Genomic DNA, 17,656 nt, shown 5'->3' on the forward strand with positions numbered 1-17,656 from the left:
CAAAAATGTTTGGCTAGGATACCGCTAGTCTGTAATTTTATTTTATTTTTTAATAGAACAGGTTTCTTGGAAATAGAAGTTTACACGTGTGTCCATCTTTCTATTAGCACCCTAAAGATCCCATCAAGCTAGCCCTAATTTCACGTTTGCAAATGCTCTGTTAAATTCTCACTTAGCATGGAGAAAACACAAGATACCCCTCATTTTGGGAGTTAAAAGTACTCTTGCCTAAAAATCAAATCATAACTCATTGGCTTTTGAAGCAAAAGGGCAAGACCTAAATTAAATTTATGTCTCACACTGGTGGGAAGCATCTCCAGCTATTTCGCTGGCCGTTCTGGAATTTCTTTGTCTTTGGTTCATATGCTTTGATTCACACTTCGTTTCTTGTGGAGCTGATGGACAATAATTGCAAATTATTCTCCACCAGAATTCAGTGCTGGCTGTACTGAGAATCCAGTCGCCAGGAAAAAATAAATAAATCAGCAACAAAAAATTCCTTTAACTACTGAGGGAGTTAGCAACGTTTTGGAAGAAAATTGTAGCGTTATTCACAAACAAATAAATAAAACATAATTATAAGCCTTCCAACATAGTATGGATGGCAGATGTATTTACCTAAGAGTTCCTCCTTTCTACTAACTGGACCATAAAAGCCAAATTTGCCTGAGGGGCTTCTACTGAAGTCAACAAAAATAGTCCACACACTTGCATGCAAAGAGCAAAACTGTATTTTTATATAGCCTTCATCTGTTAAATTCTATCCCCAGACACTCAACTGACTGGGAACTTTTCGCTATGTATCTAAGGATAGCATTTAGCTATAAACCGAGTCTCAACGAACTTCCTGCAAGCTCCCTTACCAGGGTGAAATATTACCTCTGGTTAGATAGCAATTTATTCAGAAGTAATTCACTCTAGACTGGATGGTATTGAAACAGGAGATGCAGTTCATTTTATCCATTCAAAAGCATTTTAGACCTGGTGATAATTCTGCTTATACAACTCTTGAAGATAATCCAGGAAGGTTTCGAGTTTTCCCCTAAACAAGTAAATGCTGGCTTCTTTACATAAACATTATGTTGATTTTATGTTGAATTCATTGCTAAGTGAAAAGATTACCTGCAGCCTTAGATATAGCACTCGGGCCCAAAAGCTACAACGTTCATTACAACCATCGATCTGAAAATAGTACAAAAACAGGGAATGAGACAAACATGATTCCAGAAATCCAGTGGTATGAAGTATTTGTTATCTGACTTGTAAAGCAGATTACCTGAAGAATTTCCTTTAGACCACGAACAGCTGGTGGCTGGTACAAATTAGAAATCTGTTCTTCCTCATCCACTTCCACATGTATTTCACCAGACTGAAGAGTAAGAATATAACAGAAGCTGGGAGGAGGAAGATTAGTTGTCATCTATCAAAAAGTAAGGAAAAGAAATGTGACCTTAAAAAAGGCACTTTAATTTGGCCAGTCAGGTTTTATAACAACAGCCAAAACGAACCACACAATTTACATTTTAAGAGGAATGGGAAAACAAAATTATATGGTTAATAACAACGACTTTCTGAAGTAGAAGTTGAGTTAATAAACCAACATTCACAAGTTATAAGTGAAATCAGCTTGTGCCTATCAGTCTTTCCATAATCTGACATTGATCCTCATCACAAAAACATCTAATGATTTGGCACACTTGGCAAACAGTTCGACTACTTCAAGGTGCTTGTTGTTGCTTTTGCATTTTTTATTACATGGTAGGAGTGCCCTGATTATTCTTTTTTTTTTAACATCCGTAACTTTTCTGAGATTTGGGGACTTTTGCATGTGGGTGGGTTTTTGTGATAGTAAACAGCTGACGAACTTTTAAAGCTGCCAAATTAAATCCAGGACAGCACAAGGAGATAATGAAGAACAGGAACGCAACAGCTACAAGAACTGCTCTCTTTGTGTTATGCCAGATTTTTCTTTCCCCCTTAAAAAGTACCGTGACGTAACAACTTTATCAATCACCATTTAAAGAGGTCCCAAACTAAAAAGGCTTCTCAGGAAAAAAAAGACAATGCTAGAAAATAATTTTTATTGTGGATATGGTAAAATATTCTTCTAGCGATATTTGTTGTTAATAAAGCATTTCATTTAATAAAAGAAATATGAATCTATTAAAGACAGCTGCCCACTCATTAAAAAAAAATCTGCATAAGGAGGAAAAAAAGCAAAAGACATCAACTCAAATTCCGTTTGCCTCTGACAGCACTAAAGAAGGTATTTGAATGTAGATACGGCTCAAAAGAAATCAGTTCCACAGATCTCTTCCCAACAATATTATCAGCGTGCTGGCAATATTATTTATGTACCTACGTATAAAACTGCTTCCATAAAACTGTGCATAAAACTATACTGTTTGTATCAAGAAAAATGTACCTCAACTGAAAAAATTCCACTCAGCCAAAAACCTGCAGCACTAGAATGCAAGTCTTGATCCTCTGTGGAATAAATTAGTATTTCAAAGCCATGACAGAAGTGTAAAATACATGATTATGGAAAGTTTCCTCCATTTTTAGATTGCTAATAAAACAGAGAAAATGAAGAACAAATGAGAGTCATAACAACACTAAACAACATTTAAGAGCTTTGCTCCATCCGTGGATATTCCCATTCTGTTGTCCACAGTATTTTAAGGCACAAAACAATCCATTCCTCTGAGACTTCCGAAATGTCTAGATGAAAGAGAGAGTCAAGGAGGGAACAGCCGTTTCACTCAGACTTGGTTTTACACATAACCAAGGTCTGAACTTTTTATTCTTCAACATGAACCCCTGCACAATGCAAAGAACACTCTACATTGCAGAGAAAAGATTCTCAGACTTGAGAAATAACTAGTAATAACCACCTTTAATGTCCCCTGGTTTTGAAACTTATTTCCAGCTTTTTCTTCTTTTCTAGAATTTGCATCCTGAATGACTCCCCTAGGCTCTAACACAACTTTTTAATACCACAAACTTTTTCCCCAAAGAACAGCTATACAGGAACAGCGGACAGCACAAGCACTTGGTTACCCCGAAGCTTCTCAAATGATCTTGTATTACCAAAATGACACTTGATACGACAGAAGTCCTTTTCAAATACAAAAGCTAATTAAAGGAAAATTAAAGATGCCATTTTAGATTTGCAAATGTATAGTAGCATACTTTAAATCCATTTTAATACCTCCCCACCCCCTAAAATCACAGAAACATTAATAACTTTTTAGTAGATTATTTTTGTGTTCATCCATTGACTGTCCTCACATGTTACAAATATCAGTCAAAATCATTCTAGCTAGTAAGAGACCTGATTCCAGCAGTCAGTCTGTCCTCACAGGAGTTAATCTTCAGAAAATTGCTTTCAAATCTAAGGCTGAAAAGTGCTTCAAAGAACAAGTTAATATCCTCGTATATAGATTTCTCAGCTGGCTCCATGCTATCTAATATCTCTTTCCTCCTGCAAGGAGAGGAGAGGAACAATTTGTCTGGACATCCTACCATCCTCGATCTAGAGGATTAATAAGGGGCTAATTGCATCATTTTGGAAAGATGCTGCTGATCCAGAGGGCTTCAGGCTAGCCTAGGAGGTTGCCAGAACCAGCAAAAAACTCAGTAGCTACAGAGAGAGAGAGAATCTGATTTCCAAAGTAAACACGATTACACTACCAACAAAAATAGTAGTTGTGCATGAAAAAAATACATTTCCATGATAAGAAGACTTACCATTTCAGAGTCTTGACTTTGTCCAGGAACTTTTACAGGCACTACTGGAGGCCACAGAGTGTCTATCAGACTAAAAAGTCCTAATGTCCTTCAAAAAGACCAATAAAATCAGGTTTAAAATGTTTTCCAGTGTTATATGTTATATTAAAAAGATTAATTAAGAAATATAATTTAAACCATTGCATGATTATGAAAACAATTTTAAATCATATTTGTTTTCTGGAAGCTGGTTTTGATTTGGTCTAATTAAATCTCCATCGTTTCTGCTGCAGGGTGGAGAGGGAGGGAAGGGATGTATCACATTCAGTGACAAGCAGGTCCTATTTAATCCTTTGCCACGAACAGCCTGCTACATGATAAAATTCAGGGGAACGGGGGTAAATGCTAGCTTGGGACGGACACAGATACCAATACAACTTCTGTTAAAAAATAGCTTTTAGCTATTTTAACTGATAGATTAAAAAAAAAAAAAGTTTTGCTTCTAACGTTTTCGTTTCTTGCTTTTCTCTAGCAGCTGATTGTAACAGCTTTCAGGACAGTCAGCAATTACCAGATACAGAAAAACAGGCAATATTTTGTTAGCTTAAGTGCGTGCGCAGAGGACAGTCTCTGTCCTACACAGCTGCTCATTTAGTTACGGTTTTTATTCATTTATTTTGCAAGTTTCCCACTTTTACTTTAGAAACAAACATGAAATTAAGGTAAAATGCTGCAGACTCTTTAGCTTTAGCATGCAAAGCTGTACAGGGGCTGCCTTGTTAGTTGATATGGCATCCTTGCAGGAAAGGCAGGAACATCTGAGGGAGAGGCCAAGAAAACAGCTGAAGGAGGGGAAATAGCTACAGATAACCCACTTGAGAGGCATGCATTTTTGAGTTAAAGCTCCCAGTTATCTTGTCCTAGTTCTCTGTTCTGTGTAGTCGAAGCACAGAGATCTGGATTTTAACCCCACACTGCCTCCAAGAACGAGTTGTCTGTTCCTCCATTTAAGAAAGCCACTGAAGCAGCTCTAAAAAATGAAGTCCACAACTTGATAAAAGTAATATTAGCTTCTAAACCCAACTGTTTAGAAGAAGGAAAAGGCATACTCTGGTACAGGGCTGAAGCATGTTACAATATGCTGCTTCTCTTCAAGGAGTCACGAAACTCTCCTTTAAAGTTCTGCTTTTAGCTCACTTCTGCTTAAGCTTATTTATTTCTGCATTTCCTTAGTCCTTCTCCAGATCCTTAAGTGCTTAGACTTTGGGTGTCTATAGGCAGTGAACTTTTTCCCGTGTTTTTTCGTAAAGCGCCAGGTATCATCTATGATTCAGTGTTAATAGCAATGCCTTTGGGCCAGCACTGTAAGAAGTTTTATGAATGTAAATCTCAGACTGGATCTTGTGGAATAAAGCTTGTGGTTCACGATTCAGGCAACAAGCTGGCAGATTAAAGAGATGACGTTGCTATCTGTAGTTGTGTTCTCCACGCTAATGAACAGACCAGAAACACAAATGTGCTGTTCTTTTACAGAAATGAAGTTCCTGACTTATAGGGCATCATCGCCGAGTCTGTAAAAGGAGAAGGCTAAGCTCAGAGGCTGGGTTTGTTTTTTTTCTGTTTTGTGGAGTTTTAACAGTGAGAACATTACAACATACAAAGCAACGCTTCTTGGGTATTAAAGAGACTTTACAGCAAATTGACCACTTCTTCAATCCTCGATCAGGGCAATGTTTTCTGTCCTGTATCGTACAGAATGATATCCTCCCTACAGTCACAGGAGGGCCAATGCCCAGTGGAACAAACTGGTCTTGCTAACTGGGACATGAAAAAGGAGAGTTACAAAAAGAGAGCATAGCCTTCCATACAACTCAGGCAGTTACACAGGCGGCCTTCCTCACACGACTTGCAGCATGAGGGCAAGGGCAGAGCACAGGTATAAATGTACCACAAACTCTGCGCATGTGCATACAGAAATCACATATTTATCAACTTAGAGCAAATAAGCTATGTTGTTGCAGTGCAGGTATAATCACATCTCCACGCAGACTGTACATTGATCCCTCACCCCTATTTTTATAATTTGCACAAGGGACATGAAGCTGTCCCTCATTCTTTAGCTCTCTTCCAGCTTGCTACCCCATATCAGAATGTCTAAGACATATAGTACATTTTCTTCAATTACTTGCATCCTTTTGGAGAAGGTCATCTACTGCTTGAACTAGGAGCACTTAATTATCAGTCAATGACAGTATTTGTTTGCAAACAGGCAGAGGAGCAGCGCTGTGTAAAGAGTGTCTCCTGAACATCTTAGCTCCATCCTTTTCTTTGACACCAGCCAGGCCAATGGCAGGGCCATTTGCCACCCGAAGGATTTGCACATTCCAAATCACATCCTGCCAGGATCCTTCTCTACCAAAGGGGATGTTCTCCCCTGGAGCTGTCACTGATGTGCCAGGGACTGTACCAGTCAGTGTCCCTGGTGAGGAGCTCCCCTCTTGCTCCACCCATTTATATGCCTCCAAGATAGTTAACTCTCTCTTTACGCTTATGGACTTCGACTTAGCAAAGGGGGAATGAGGCGGGGGCAATGACAGTGGAGAAATGGCAAGGCATTGTGCCCTCCTCTGTAGAAAATCATTATCCTTACAGAAAGAATAAAATTCATTCTCCTTATTGGCCAAGCACTCAAATCCCACTTCAATCTGACTTGAACAATGGGTGTATTTTATCCAATATGTGTATCCTGCTTCAGCTATAGAGTCAGGACAAGAGATGAACAGCTGGCTCTGTGCTACAGTGAAGGGACATGGTTAGCCTCCACGTGCACAAAGAACTTTCTGGCTACAGAAGACAAAATAAAAACTTTAAAATTTTGCTCTGTGAGTAGAATTACTAGTCACTATTTAAGAAAAAAAAAATTTTGATCACAAAAGGACAGACTTCTAAAAAAGGAAAAGTACAGTAAGAAGAGAGAAGAAACAGGCTCAAGGATAAAAAAGAAGAACATGTAAAGTATTTTGAATAACATTTTTTTATTTCAGAGACAAGGACTCTATTGTAATGTTCTATAATTTTTCTTCAAAAAAAGAAAAAAAGACTGAATCCATACCAGGAGGACAGAAATAATATATCAGATTCTAAATGACCTAAATTATTCTAATGATTCAACCCTCTACTTCCCATGCTAAATGGAAATCTGTCTTTGGTAAAAATTGTTTTGTCCCGTACTAAATATGCAGATGTCCACTGCTTATCACCAACATAGCAAGGCCACCAGTAACTCTAATGGTGCATTATATATAGACTTCCATAGAAGTACGGACTTATGGCAGGCAGTCCTCTACATACAGGTACTCTTCTCTTCTGTAAACCCAGATCTTCAAGCTTCGCTTATATATAATGATACTTTTATATGTGTGTGTGCACGTGTATATACACACACACAGAGACATATGTATGTATACATAATATGCAAAATAATTCTTTTTAGTATCCTCAATTATTTTTATTACCCAATGTGCTCAAAAGGCATCCCCCTCAACTTAAATTTTGCTTGCTGAACTTTGGTACGTCTTTTCTGTGTATCCATAAATGCAAACTGCCTGCTGCATACCCAGACAGCAGTCAGAGAATTTTAAAGATTTCATGCTCTTAAACAGGCTAAATACATGGGTGAGAAAATGCAAAATATACATGCAGCACGTGCAGAAATTAATCCTGACCTATTTAACAAATTGTCTTAAACTACTCCATAGAAAAGTAACTGGAAGATAGTGAGTGATACTAATAAAATAGCATTTACTTCTCCCTCCCCACAATTCTCACCATAGATGATGACTGTGCTGCCCTGTACAGAAGCAGCTGTGTTCATTTGCTCACCTAACCACCTGCCTTCTCAGTTTCACAGCTCAGCAGGAGACAGAAGTCACCTTCTGCTTCTAACCTTCCTGGCTTGTTTAGCCCTTCACTGCAAAGTCAAATGGCATACGTTCGTATCTCCACACATGCATATACATGTTTGCTCTAAGATTTTTGATAAAAACATAAAAATTAAAGAGAAAAGCCACTGTAATTATATTTAGATCCAGTAAAGTGATAAACTAGTATCTACAGCCTCAGTACATCTACTCTGATCCTATGGAAATTTCATTCATTTCACACTACAAGCTACACTACAAAAATCTAACAGCTTGAAATTTTGATTTTTCAAAACTGTATTTCACTGACTCTGATCTGACAACTTATTTCTTAACTTACTAAGAAGATTTTGTTTATTTCTCTCACAAGCATGAAGTTTCATCTACAGTTCTGGTCCAAGAACTTTGTGTGTGACATGCCTGATTCAACTTTTTAACATTACAGGTTATAGTTTGGGGGATTTTTCAATTTTAATAATCATACCACAGGTTCAGGGGAAAATTACTACAGGGAGAAAATATCAGCAATATCAAAGAAAGTAGAAGGAAAAAATGCCCATAACTAGGAGCAGAAGAAAGACTACGTAAGGTTTACAGTAGGGGACAGGAAGAAAGATGCTAGGATTCTCCTCCAACATCGTCCACAGCTTTGCTCTGGGGACTCAAGACTTGGCACTTCTCTGTTTCCTCCTCTCCTACTCTCCCAATTTTAGTCTAAAATGAAACAGTTTTCTTTTGGCAGTATCAGTCTCAATTATTAGGAACTCAAAAATAAAGCAATTCCTAGCCCTCTGTGAAACATCTCCTTGCTCAAAACTAAAAAGAAATTAAGTAATAAACACCTAGACTGCATAAGCTTCAACTATCAAGAGACAAGCAATCCAAATATAAAGCTGATACTGTGGGCTAGCTCTCCCTTTAATTGACCTATTAAGATCTTGCAGTGCACAAGCTACGCAACACTGTATTTTCCCAGACTTGAGTAATAAAATCAACAAAATCACCAAGTAAAAATCTGAGCCTACTAAACCAGCATCTCAGTCAAAATACAAACAGGGAGGAAGCTAGCTTTTTTTCCCTAAGTTTTGTTTAGATATATGAAGTTACTTTGTTGAATAATTTATTTACATACTTTAATAACTCAATTTTCTATAGTACATTAGAAATTACAGATACTACATTAAAACACTGAAATTAAAATATAAAATACTTTTGATTCCATATGGATATGCCTATATTATTCTCCAATGCTGGTTACTAAACAGATTCACGACAGAAGCACTGAAGATACAAGCAGCAGTCCGTGCTTGTTAAAGAGAAGAAAACTAAGGGAAAAAAGTTCATTTCTGATACATAAGCAGTTCCCAAAAATAATAAAAAAGTAATGCAAATATTCAAAACTTCGATTACTGAAATTATGCTTTAAATGGAACTCAACTTTTAACCACAGCAATTACCGAAGTGTTTCGGGACCTCAAAACCTCAGAGACGTGGGTGGCTCTTTTAGATGGCAGTCGTTTTGGAGGAGGGAAAACCAAAGGAAGGAAGTTATGACTTCCTTGCTCTGCGGAGGGTTCTTACTATTACATTTCCTGTCAACGTCTAGCAGTTGAAACACTTTCTTGTACAGCAGTTAGTGGTGGTCCTCTCTTCTGAGTGTAAAGCAAAAAGAAGAGAAAATATACGGTGAAGAGCAGAGGAAAAAGGAGAGAGATAAAGGCCAGAGAAGTATGGGACTTAAATAAAAAGAAAAAAAAGAGAAGAAAGCAAGCCCTCATGCACAATAGTGACCAACACTACAGACAAATACAGGAAGATTTCACATTTCAGTGCCTAACATTTGAAAGTTTAAAATGACAAACAACAGAAGCTAACTTTATTTGAAAATGCAGAAATTTCTCAGAGAAACATAACACTGGTTGATGAACTCAATATTCAGAGTCTACTTACTTTAGAGGAAAATGCAACAGATACTACAGCAAACTATTATGGAACACCCTGCCATGAATTAAAGGTTGGGTCATGCGCCAAAGTTTACGAGTTGATGTATCCTTCAAAGTATTTTACTCTATCCAACATAAGTGTGGATTTTAGCACTATCCATGTAACAGTTGCATCTTCTTTTGAAACTTGTTAAGCGTTTTTTCAATTTAGGGACAAAATTGGTACTGACACCCTGCATTAATTATGTATTACGTTAAAGCATTTCTTCCTCTCCCCTCCACTTTTAAATTGGTGTCATCTTTCTGTTCTGCTGAATAGAAACTCTTCATATTTCTACCTTATAAGAAAGCATAAATAAAAGAAGCAGGTAGGTCTGCTATACTAGCAGTAAAACAACTCAGTGCTTGGCAAATCAGATGAAAAGACACAAATTGTCAAAATCCAAATTATTATTCTGTGTGGAACTCCACCCAGGGCTAAAAACATAAAATTAATATTTTTGTCAGTAAAGACAGATATCTAACTGCAAAGTTTATCCCAGCTCATTAATTTCTGGTAAGAAGCAGCAGACTATGACAATTTAAAGGTTATTTACTCCTGAGGCATTTTAGTGAGTGCTCAGTCCCTGCATCTAGTTGCGTCCGTTTAGTTACTGGTTATACCGGACATACCTGAAACGTGCCTGGGATCTATTAAAATAGGGGGGTTACATCTTAGTTGTACTGCATACAGATTCTTAACCAAAATTTCTGCCTCTAGCAGTACACTGTCAAAATCTCACTTCCTCTTTCTCAAGGGGCTGAATTTGTAAGACTGACATATGAGGTAGTGGGAGGACAAGAGAGAGAACATACACCTCTAAGGAGCCAACACCACCAGCAGCAGATCAATGAACATTTTTCAGTCTTCTCTCTTTAAACCACCATATCTTTCTTTTCTGCTGATACTAAGTGTGCAGTTCAGGGAACAGTTGTAGGAAAGACTAGGAGACAAGTATGAATGAGAGGGTGAAAAGGTGTCAAGAAACAGATACTGAACCACATACATGCTGTTAATTCAGTTGCTACAATACTGGTTCCTACCTTATTCAACAGCCTCATGAACAGACTAGAAGAACTGCTGGAAATAAGATGCTGAACAAGCCATGGCAACTTTGCTGTGACTCAGCCATGCCCATCTGTCATACAGGATTGCCAGAAACTGGACTGCAAAGGGAAACACCACTTCCTCTACTGGACTACAAAGGGAAGGATTTCTTGCAGGGATAGGTTTGGGGAGTATATTTACGTGGGGTATGGAACTTGTTCTGAAAACCACCTAAATCAATGAAAGACCTTCAAATGACCTAGTACGAAACCCTAATACTTGTTAAAGCATATGGGTATTAAAAAGCAATATTCAACATTAACAGTGTTTCTCTCAATGTAAGATTACAATAATTCTAATTTTTCACAAGGTTGTTCTTGGTCAAGACAGGCCATGGTTGTGTAAGTTCCTATCCCACTTTTCTTTTGGAACACAAGTGTTTTCTTTTCGGGAGAAGAAATGGGTTTAGTTTCTTTAGCATATCAGTACAGGTCCGTTCCAAAGATCAAGTCAGGTTTAGAGCCAGGTTTTGGCCTGGATGTAAAATACCCTTTATTATAGGTTTTCAGTTCTTGAAATGCAACTTCAGCTTACAACAGTGATTTTAAAATTGCATTTGCTGGAATGATGTTAAATGGTACTTTAAATTAAATACTTGATGATGATGATGGATGATGGCCTTGAAAATGTTTTGAACACTAACAGTAGTCCATCAATGCAAAAAGCTTGAGAACCTCTCATATCTGTTAAATGAAAATCTCCTTTGTCTCACGGAGGGACTGAGGAAGCACTCTATCTCTAGAAGAGAGATTACAACCCATGTGACTGTGGGACAACATGCATGTATGGGATCTTATTAGCTATTCCCAGCTTTCTCCAGATCACGTGCTTTAAAGGCACAAAAAAAAGTCACTTTTCCCTCATATTTCCTACATTTTATTCCCTTTTATCCATTTTAAAAGCCACTGTCAGACTCCAGGAAACAAAGTTTAAAAGCCATCTCCTTCCAAAAAGTAATTGGCATTCTCAGGAAAAAAAAAAGACAGCAGTCTTTCTTGCAGGCAGACCACATAGTTCTTATTCACTCATGTGCTGCATGCCAAGGTTGGGCACTCACAGGCATATCCCATCATGTGCTTGGATATACCGCTGGCTGTGGAAACCCTTTTATCCAGTGGCAATGAGTTCTACAGCCTAATTATGCTCTGTGTGAAGTACTCCCTTACATTCATTTCAGCTATGGCTTTACTGTGGTTTCCATCACACCTAGGATGACACATAACGTGTCCCAACACTTAAAAGTAATAAGTTACAAAGCAGAACTTAGGCTAAAACAATTAAGAAAAAAATAAATCCCTGAACAATTGCCCTACCCACCCATCTTGTACAATGAAATCACGTTTTAACCACTGCACTGTCCCCGAAGCTATGCTAGCCTTTTTCTTTTAATGTTTCCTAGCAGGGTTACCACCAGCACAGCTCCAGCTGAGCCACCAGCATTTTCAGCAGTGTGTCTTCTAATCGTCCTCAGAATAGCCAGAAGTAAGTTACTGCTGCTTTGAAACAGAATTTACATTAGAAAAAGTCTGTCTCTTATTAGCTAGGAAGAGTACTGGAAACACCAGCAGCCAGTTGTAAAACTTCATTTGTATCCAGAATTCCAAAGCCATTATTTAATTTGTTTGGAAAAAATGTAACTTGAAAAAAAAAGCCAACAAAATAATTAAATAAGAAGATGTGTTTGTTATTAAAGATCCATAAAAATGCAAGTAGGCTTGAAATCCAAAGGATCTGAAAATTAACACTGCAAGTACATAAAAAGAAAACATACTGAATAGGGCTGGCTGGAAAACAACAATTCCATTTTGCTAAACATTTCAAGGCTTTGAAATTTGTTTTTGTTCCAGTATGAAACAAAAATGAGACTTTCTGAAAGTTTTCATGAAATGTGACAGAGAGAGTATTCACTCCCTCTGGACCTGAAAAAATCTTCCCAACAAAATTGTCTCCAAAATAGATAATGTTTCCATGAAACATTCTGGTTTTGATGAAACAGCATTTTTTAACAGGAAAAAAAAGTGTCAGCAGAAATATCATAGCCATTCTAATAGCAAAGGCTTATCTAGATCCGATGCTTGTATGAATAAATTATGTTGAGAATTGAACCAATCTAATTATAATTATATAGGTCTCCATGTGAACACCCTATCACTTTCCTTAGATACTCCATAAGATAATTGATTTGTTCAAAGGCTTTTTTTCTTGATTAAAGATATTTTATTTTATTCAAAGAATTTAAAAGGAATCACAGAATAAGCAAAATCTGAGAGGTACCATACGTCAATTTGTTACTTATCTGGGGGGGCGGTTCTATAAACCTGTGGACATTCTTACTCCAAAATAAGAATGGCTTTACGATTTGCAAGATTTTTTTTTTTAAAGAAGCTTAAACTATGCTTCCAAAACCATATAGACTTAACTGAATTAAGCTCTCAGATACTAAGGGAAATTCTGTGCTTGAATCTTCAACACAGACTGGGCAGCGCTGTAGAAAAACAGACTATAATAAACAGTTCTGCAATGAAAGGGAGGTGAACTAATGTTTTTAAGTCTTTGAGTCTACTGAAGAGGAAGAAAACACTCATATTTTATGAAATATGCTTCTCTACCCCTTGCTCTGCTAAATGTGTATTTGTGTGTTAGCTTATTTATGCTCATTTTGGAGTATGGTTGGCTCAAGTACTATTGGATGCCCCCAAAATGGCAATGAGGACATTTAATTGAACAAAGCCCGATTCAGTTGTTCCAAAGAATATTGATCACAGAAATAAATAAAAAGGCAGATCATCTCTGCCTGCCACAGCATGCACTACTTTCTCCCATGAATTGTTCTCACCTTCCTCTTGTAGTTCTTTGCAAAATTTTCATTCCAGCGAGGCAGCAGAATTTTCCCTCCCATCTCCTGCAGTACTGCTCAATGTCATCTGCAGAACTCAGGGACTGCAACTGCACTTCACTGAACATACCATAGGCATCCTGGACAAGGAGGCATAACCTGCAAAACATTCCTCTTTTACTCATTGGCTCCTGCTCAGAACAAACTAGTTAGCAAATTTCTGAAAATTACATTACAAGCTTCGAAACAGGGCTTATCCCCTGCAATATCTGGAGAATTCCTACCAAATAGTGAATACCCGTGTCAATAAACAAAGCCATCATTGTTAAAGGTTTTCTCATGTATATTTGCAGGAGCTAATAGGGCCATGAAATAGAGAAGTATGACTGAAAAAAAGCATAAGGGGCTTGCACTGGGGATTAGATCAACTAACAGCTACGCACTATGTGGTTTGTGTACCTATAAAGAAAGAAGGTTGAGTTTTTGCCTAACTTGAGGTGAATTCTGCAATGCACACAGAGCAATGTTGCAAACATATACGTTTGTGTGAATAAATACAAAAATTCTGCTTAGAAGTAAACGAAGCAACATATTTCACAAGTAATAATCACCAACACTGAAACTGGCAAAGTAAGCATTACATTTTCTATAACTTTTTTAAGAGTCCCGAGGATGCAAAGAAGAGTGAAATGACAATTTGTCTTTAAAAAAAAACCAAACCAAAAACCACAAACAAAAATCCAACATGAAACTACCGATTAGTACTTTCAATATTGGGTATGAAGAAGCCCAGAGGAACTATTTTAAGGAGGTAATTAAAGAACTTGCTAAACAAACAATTTGTTTAATGTAATCTATGGAAGTAGGGGTTGTAGGCTAGGAAGTATTGCTTAACTAACTTGCTGGCATTTCGAGAAGACATTACTGTCATAGCAGATAAGGCAAAATCAGTGGATGTCATATATTTAGATAGTCAAAAATGCATTTCACAAGATTCTGCACCTGAGATGAGCAGCCACGATAGTATGAGTCATGCAGTGCTGGAGGAAGGAGGCTGCTGTCTACAAGATTGGTATAATTGCCCCAGAAAGAGACGGTTAAGCATGGAAACTTTTCAAAGGGAGACAAAAATCACCTCTGAGGGTAGCACACACATCTTTATCTCTAAATAAAACTCAGGGGTGCACTAGGCAGCAGAATTCCGTTCAATTCAAAGGTATGTGCCAAAACTACCTTCTCCGGAGCAGTACCATTGTTCACAGCCAGCCAACTCCAACTGCTTTTGGAGCACATCATATAACATATTATATGCATCCTGAAAGCATTGAACAGTAGTCATCATATCTTTATAAAACACACTTTAAATGAAATGATCTCCTACATTTCTCTGGAAGAAATCCATGTATTTTTTCACAGGGAAGCTTGGGCACATGCAATACCATTAATCACAGTTTCCTTGTTCATTATGAACTGTCTAACTTTGGCTTACAACCTTGAGAGGGCTGTATTCAACACAGGATACAACTCCAAAGCCTTTCAGACATCAGCAACTGTGCAAGCACCAGCAGAGAGTCCTAATTTTTCAGATTCTGGTGCTGGTTTTGAGCAGCAGGGAGTGGTAGGACTGAACACAAATGAAGGCTCCTGTATTTTCCCCGTTATCTCTAGCTACAAGGGTCCCACACAGAGTCTTCATCAGGCAAAGAAAGCTTAGGTACAATTCCTCCACAGCCTCCCAAGGTTAAGAAGTCCTTTAGAGCCATGAAACACTGCTTCCACCCTGAGCAACGACAAATAGGAGGAAACCAAATGTTGTGAAGTGTAGGCTGGAAGGATACATACCCTCATCTCTGGGATGAGTGGTGTTCCCACCCTAGAAAGTGGGTGACTGTCCTAACAATACAAACCTGTGTCTTCAACAGCTGTATCACGATTTTCATTTTCTGTGTAAAACAATCCGTGAGATGCCTTCTGGATTCATACCACAAGATCATCTCCAACTCAACAGAACAAAGACTGATGATGTGCTATGAACATGACAGCCCAGAAGTAGAAAAACTACGGTTGCCAGCCACTTTCCGTGTTAGGACCTTGCAATCGCTTAAAAACTCTCCTAAGTTTTAACTGATTGGACTGAAACTCCTCATGCTATTGTTTTGTTTTGAAAAATAGAGCTAATATGCTCTGGACATTTCTGAAAATCAGACTGAGGGGAAGAGGAAAAACAAAGCAAACAGTTTTGTCTATCTTAACAAAACATTCAGTGACCGTTAATTGTGAAAAATTAAGCCTCCATATCTTGGAGCAAGCAAGGGCCAACTGAGTTAGCGTCTTAGATCTGAACAGTTCAGCAGTCTCTTAACTGATCACTAGAATTTCTCATATCTTTAGTGAGACATAACTGAACACAAGTAAGTCTCAGACTAGCTGGCACCAGACTCATATTAAGTCCTCTGGGACATGTTAATTGCCCAAATAAAACTAGCTTGGTTGGTGCTGAAGACATCAGTCACTAAAAGTGCCTTTTCCCAGCCCTTTTAAGCCAAGCAAAGAGATGGCTGCTGTCAGACATGGGAATCTCAACTCCCCGCACACCTGGCCGCATATTTCCATCCCTTTGTGGTGGCGGCATAAATGGCTAGGATAGGAAACTGATCTGACCAAAAAAATACTGTAGCCAAATATCACCATCATATCAGCTCCTTGAAAATTAACTCCATAGAAGTAAACTGCTATTTGCATGGAGTACTACTTCTAGACAAGGATGTATCTTCCAGGCAGGATTAGGAGGCTGAAGCTCCCACTCCAGCTGTCTAGTGTATGCAGCACAACATCCCAGGTCATATGATGGGAGTATGGTCATCATATGACCAAGCTTCATATACAGAAGTAAAGAAAGAACTGTGTAACTTGAGGCTTATATCACTAATGTTCCCATTCACACTAGTAACGTGTTCATGATTATTGGCATCATGGAGAAACACAGAGCAGCAGAACCTCTTGCACAAGACCCCAGGTACTTTTGCTCTATTAGGACCATACATGTGAGCAGACATCCACCATACTACACTCGTTCTAACAGTATCCAAAAAGTAGTCATGATTTCTTTGCAACATGCACTTAAAATGAAATATATATTCACTCACTTGGAAGACAGAATTTCGCAAATAACCTTCAGATGCCCAATTTCAGAGTAAAAGATGAGGAATATCCCAAACTAACACTATGAAGAGAACTTCACAAACATGTGTTCACTGCTTCAGCACACTTTTAAAATAGTATGAATAAATGATGACAAAAACTTGAAATATTCTCAGCATCATTTGATCTGTCTCACTGATTTAGTAGGTAATACTACAGGTATTTAATGATGAGTGACAACTGATTTTCCTACTTAATGACTATCATGAAATCAGCTGAAGCCCACAACAAACTCAGCGATGCATTTGGAGAACTATTCTCATGTTTGGGGACAGACTTTTTAGTAGGGTCTGTTGCCCTTAGGAGAAGGGCTAATGGTTCTACTAAAAGAGGGTAGATTCAGACTAGATATAAGGAAGAAATTTTTTACAATGAGGGTGGTGAAACACTGGGACAGGTTGCCCAGAGAGGGGGTAGATGCCCCATAAATGCCCCATCCCTGGAAACATTCAAGGTCAGGCTGGACGGGCTCTGAGCCACCTGATCTAGTTGAAGATGTCCCTGCTCATTGCAGGTGGGTTGGACTAGGTGACCTTTAAAGGTCCCTTCCAACCCAAACTATTCTATGATTCTCTGAAACCAGTTCTGTTGTTATGGATTTTGCACACGCTGTTAGCATCACTAACAGTAGTTCAGTTGCTTTCAGAGGCTGTTGATTCACGGCCTTAACTTCCTCTCCAGCATTGGTTTTTTCCTTGATTTCACTTTATTCCCCAAAAAGTGCATTTGTATTATTTTCCCATGTTACAGTGTTGCTGTCATATTGCAGCAAAAGTTCTTACAAATTAAGTTTTAGCAGCAAGTCTAACTGTGATTAAAGCAACAGTTTGTCCCATGAATTTTCCCCCCTTTGAAGCTCACTACCAGGATGAAAACCCAC

The 17,656-nt window shown here is 38.2% G+C and overlaps 1 protein-coding gene across 3 annotated transcripts in view; it reads right to left on the reverse strand.

Moving 5' to 3' along the window:
• SPIDR (scaffold protein involved in DNA repair) overlaps positions 1 to 17,656 on the reverse strand; it is a 208,427-nt gene that overhangs the window by 16,168 nt on the left and 174,603 nt on the right. For all 3 annotated transcript variants that reach the window (XR_012040905.1, XM_072852525.1, XM_072852524.1), the window contains exons 11-14: positions 13,576 to 13,734; positions 3,751 to 3,838; positions 1,277 to 1,420; positions 1,123 to 1,182 (exon numbers count right to left, since the gene is read on the reverse strand). Coding sequence is in view for 2 of the 3 variants with exons in the window: in XM_072852525.1 (XP_072708626.1) it covers positions 1,123 to 1,182; positions 1,277 to 1,420; positions 3,751 to 3,838; positions 13,576 to 13,734 (451 nt within the window). In the remaining variant the exon portion in view is untranslated. The remainder of the gene's footprint in view (positions 1 to 1,122; positions 1,183 to 1,276; positions 1,421 to 3,750; positions 3,839 to 13,575; positions 13,735 to 17,656) is intronic.

Source organism: Ciconia boyciana, chromosome 2, assembly GCF_034638445.1.
Source record: "Ciconia boyciana chromosome 2, ASM3463844v1, whole genome shotgun sequence".
NCBI lineage: Eukaryota > Metazoa > Chordata > Aves > Ciconiiformes > Ciconiidae > Ciconia > Ciconia boyciana.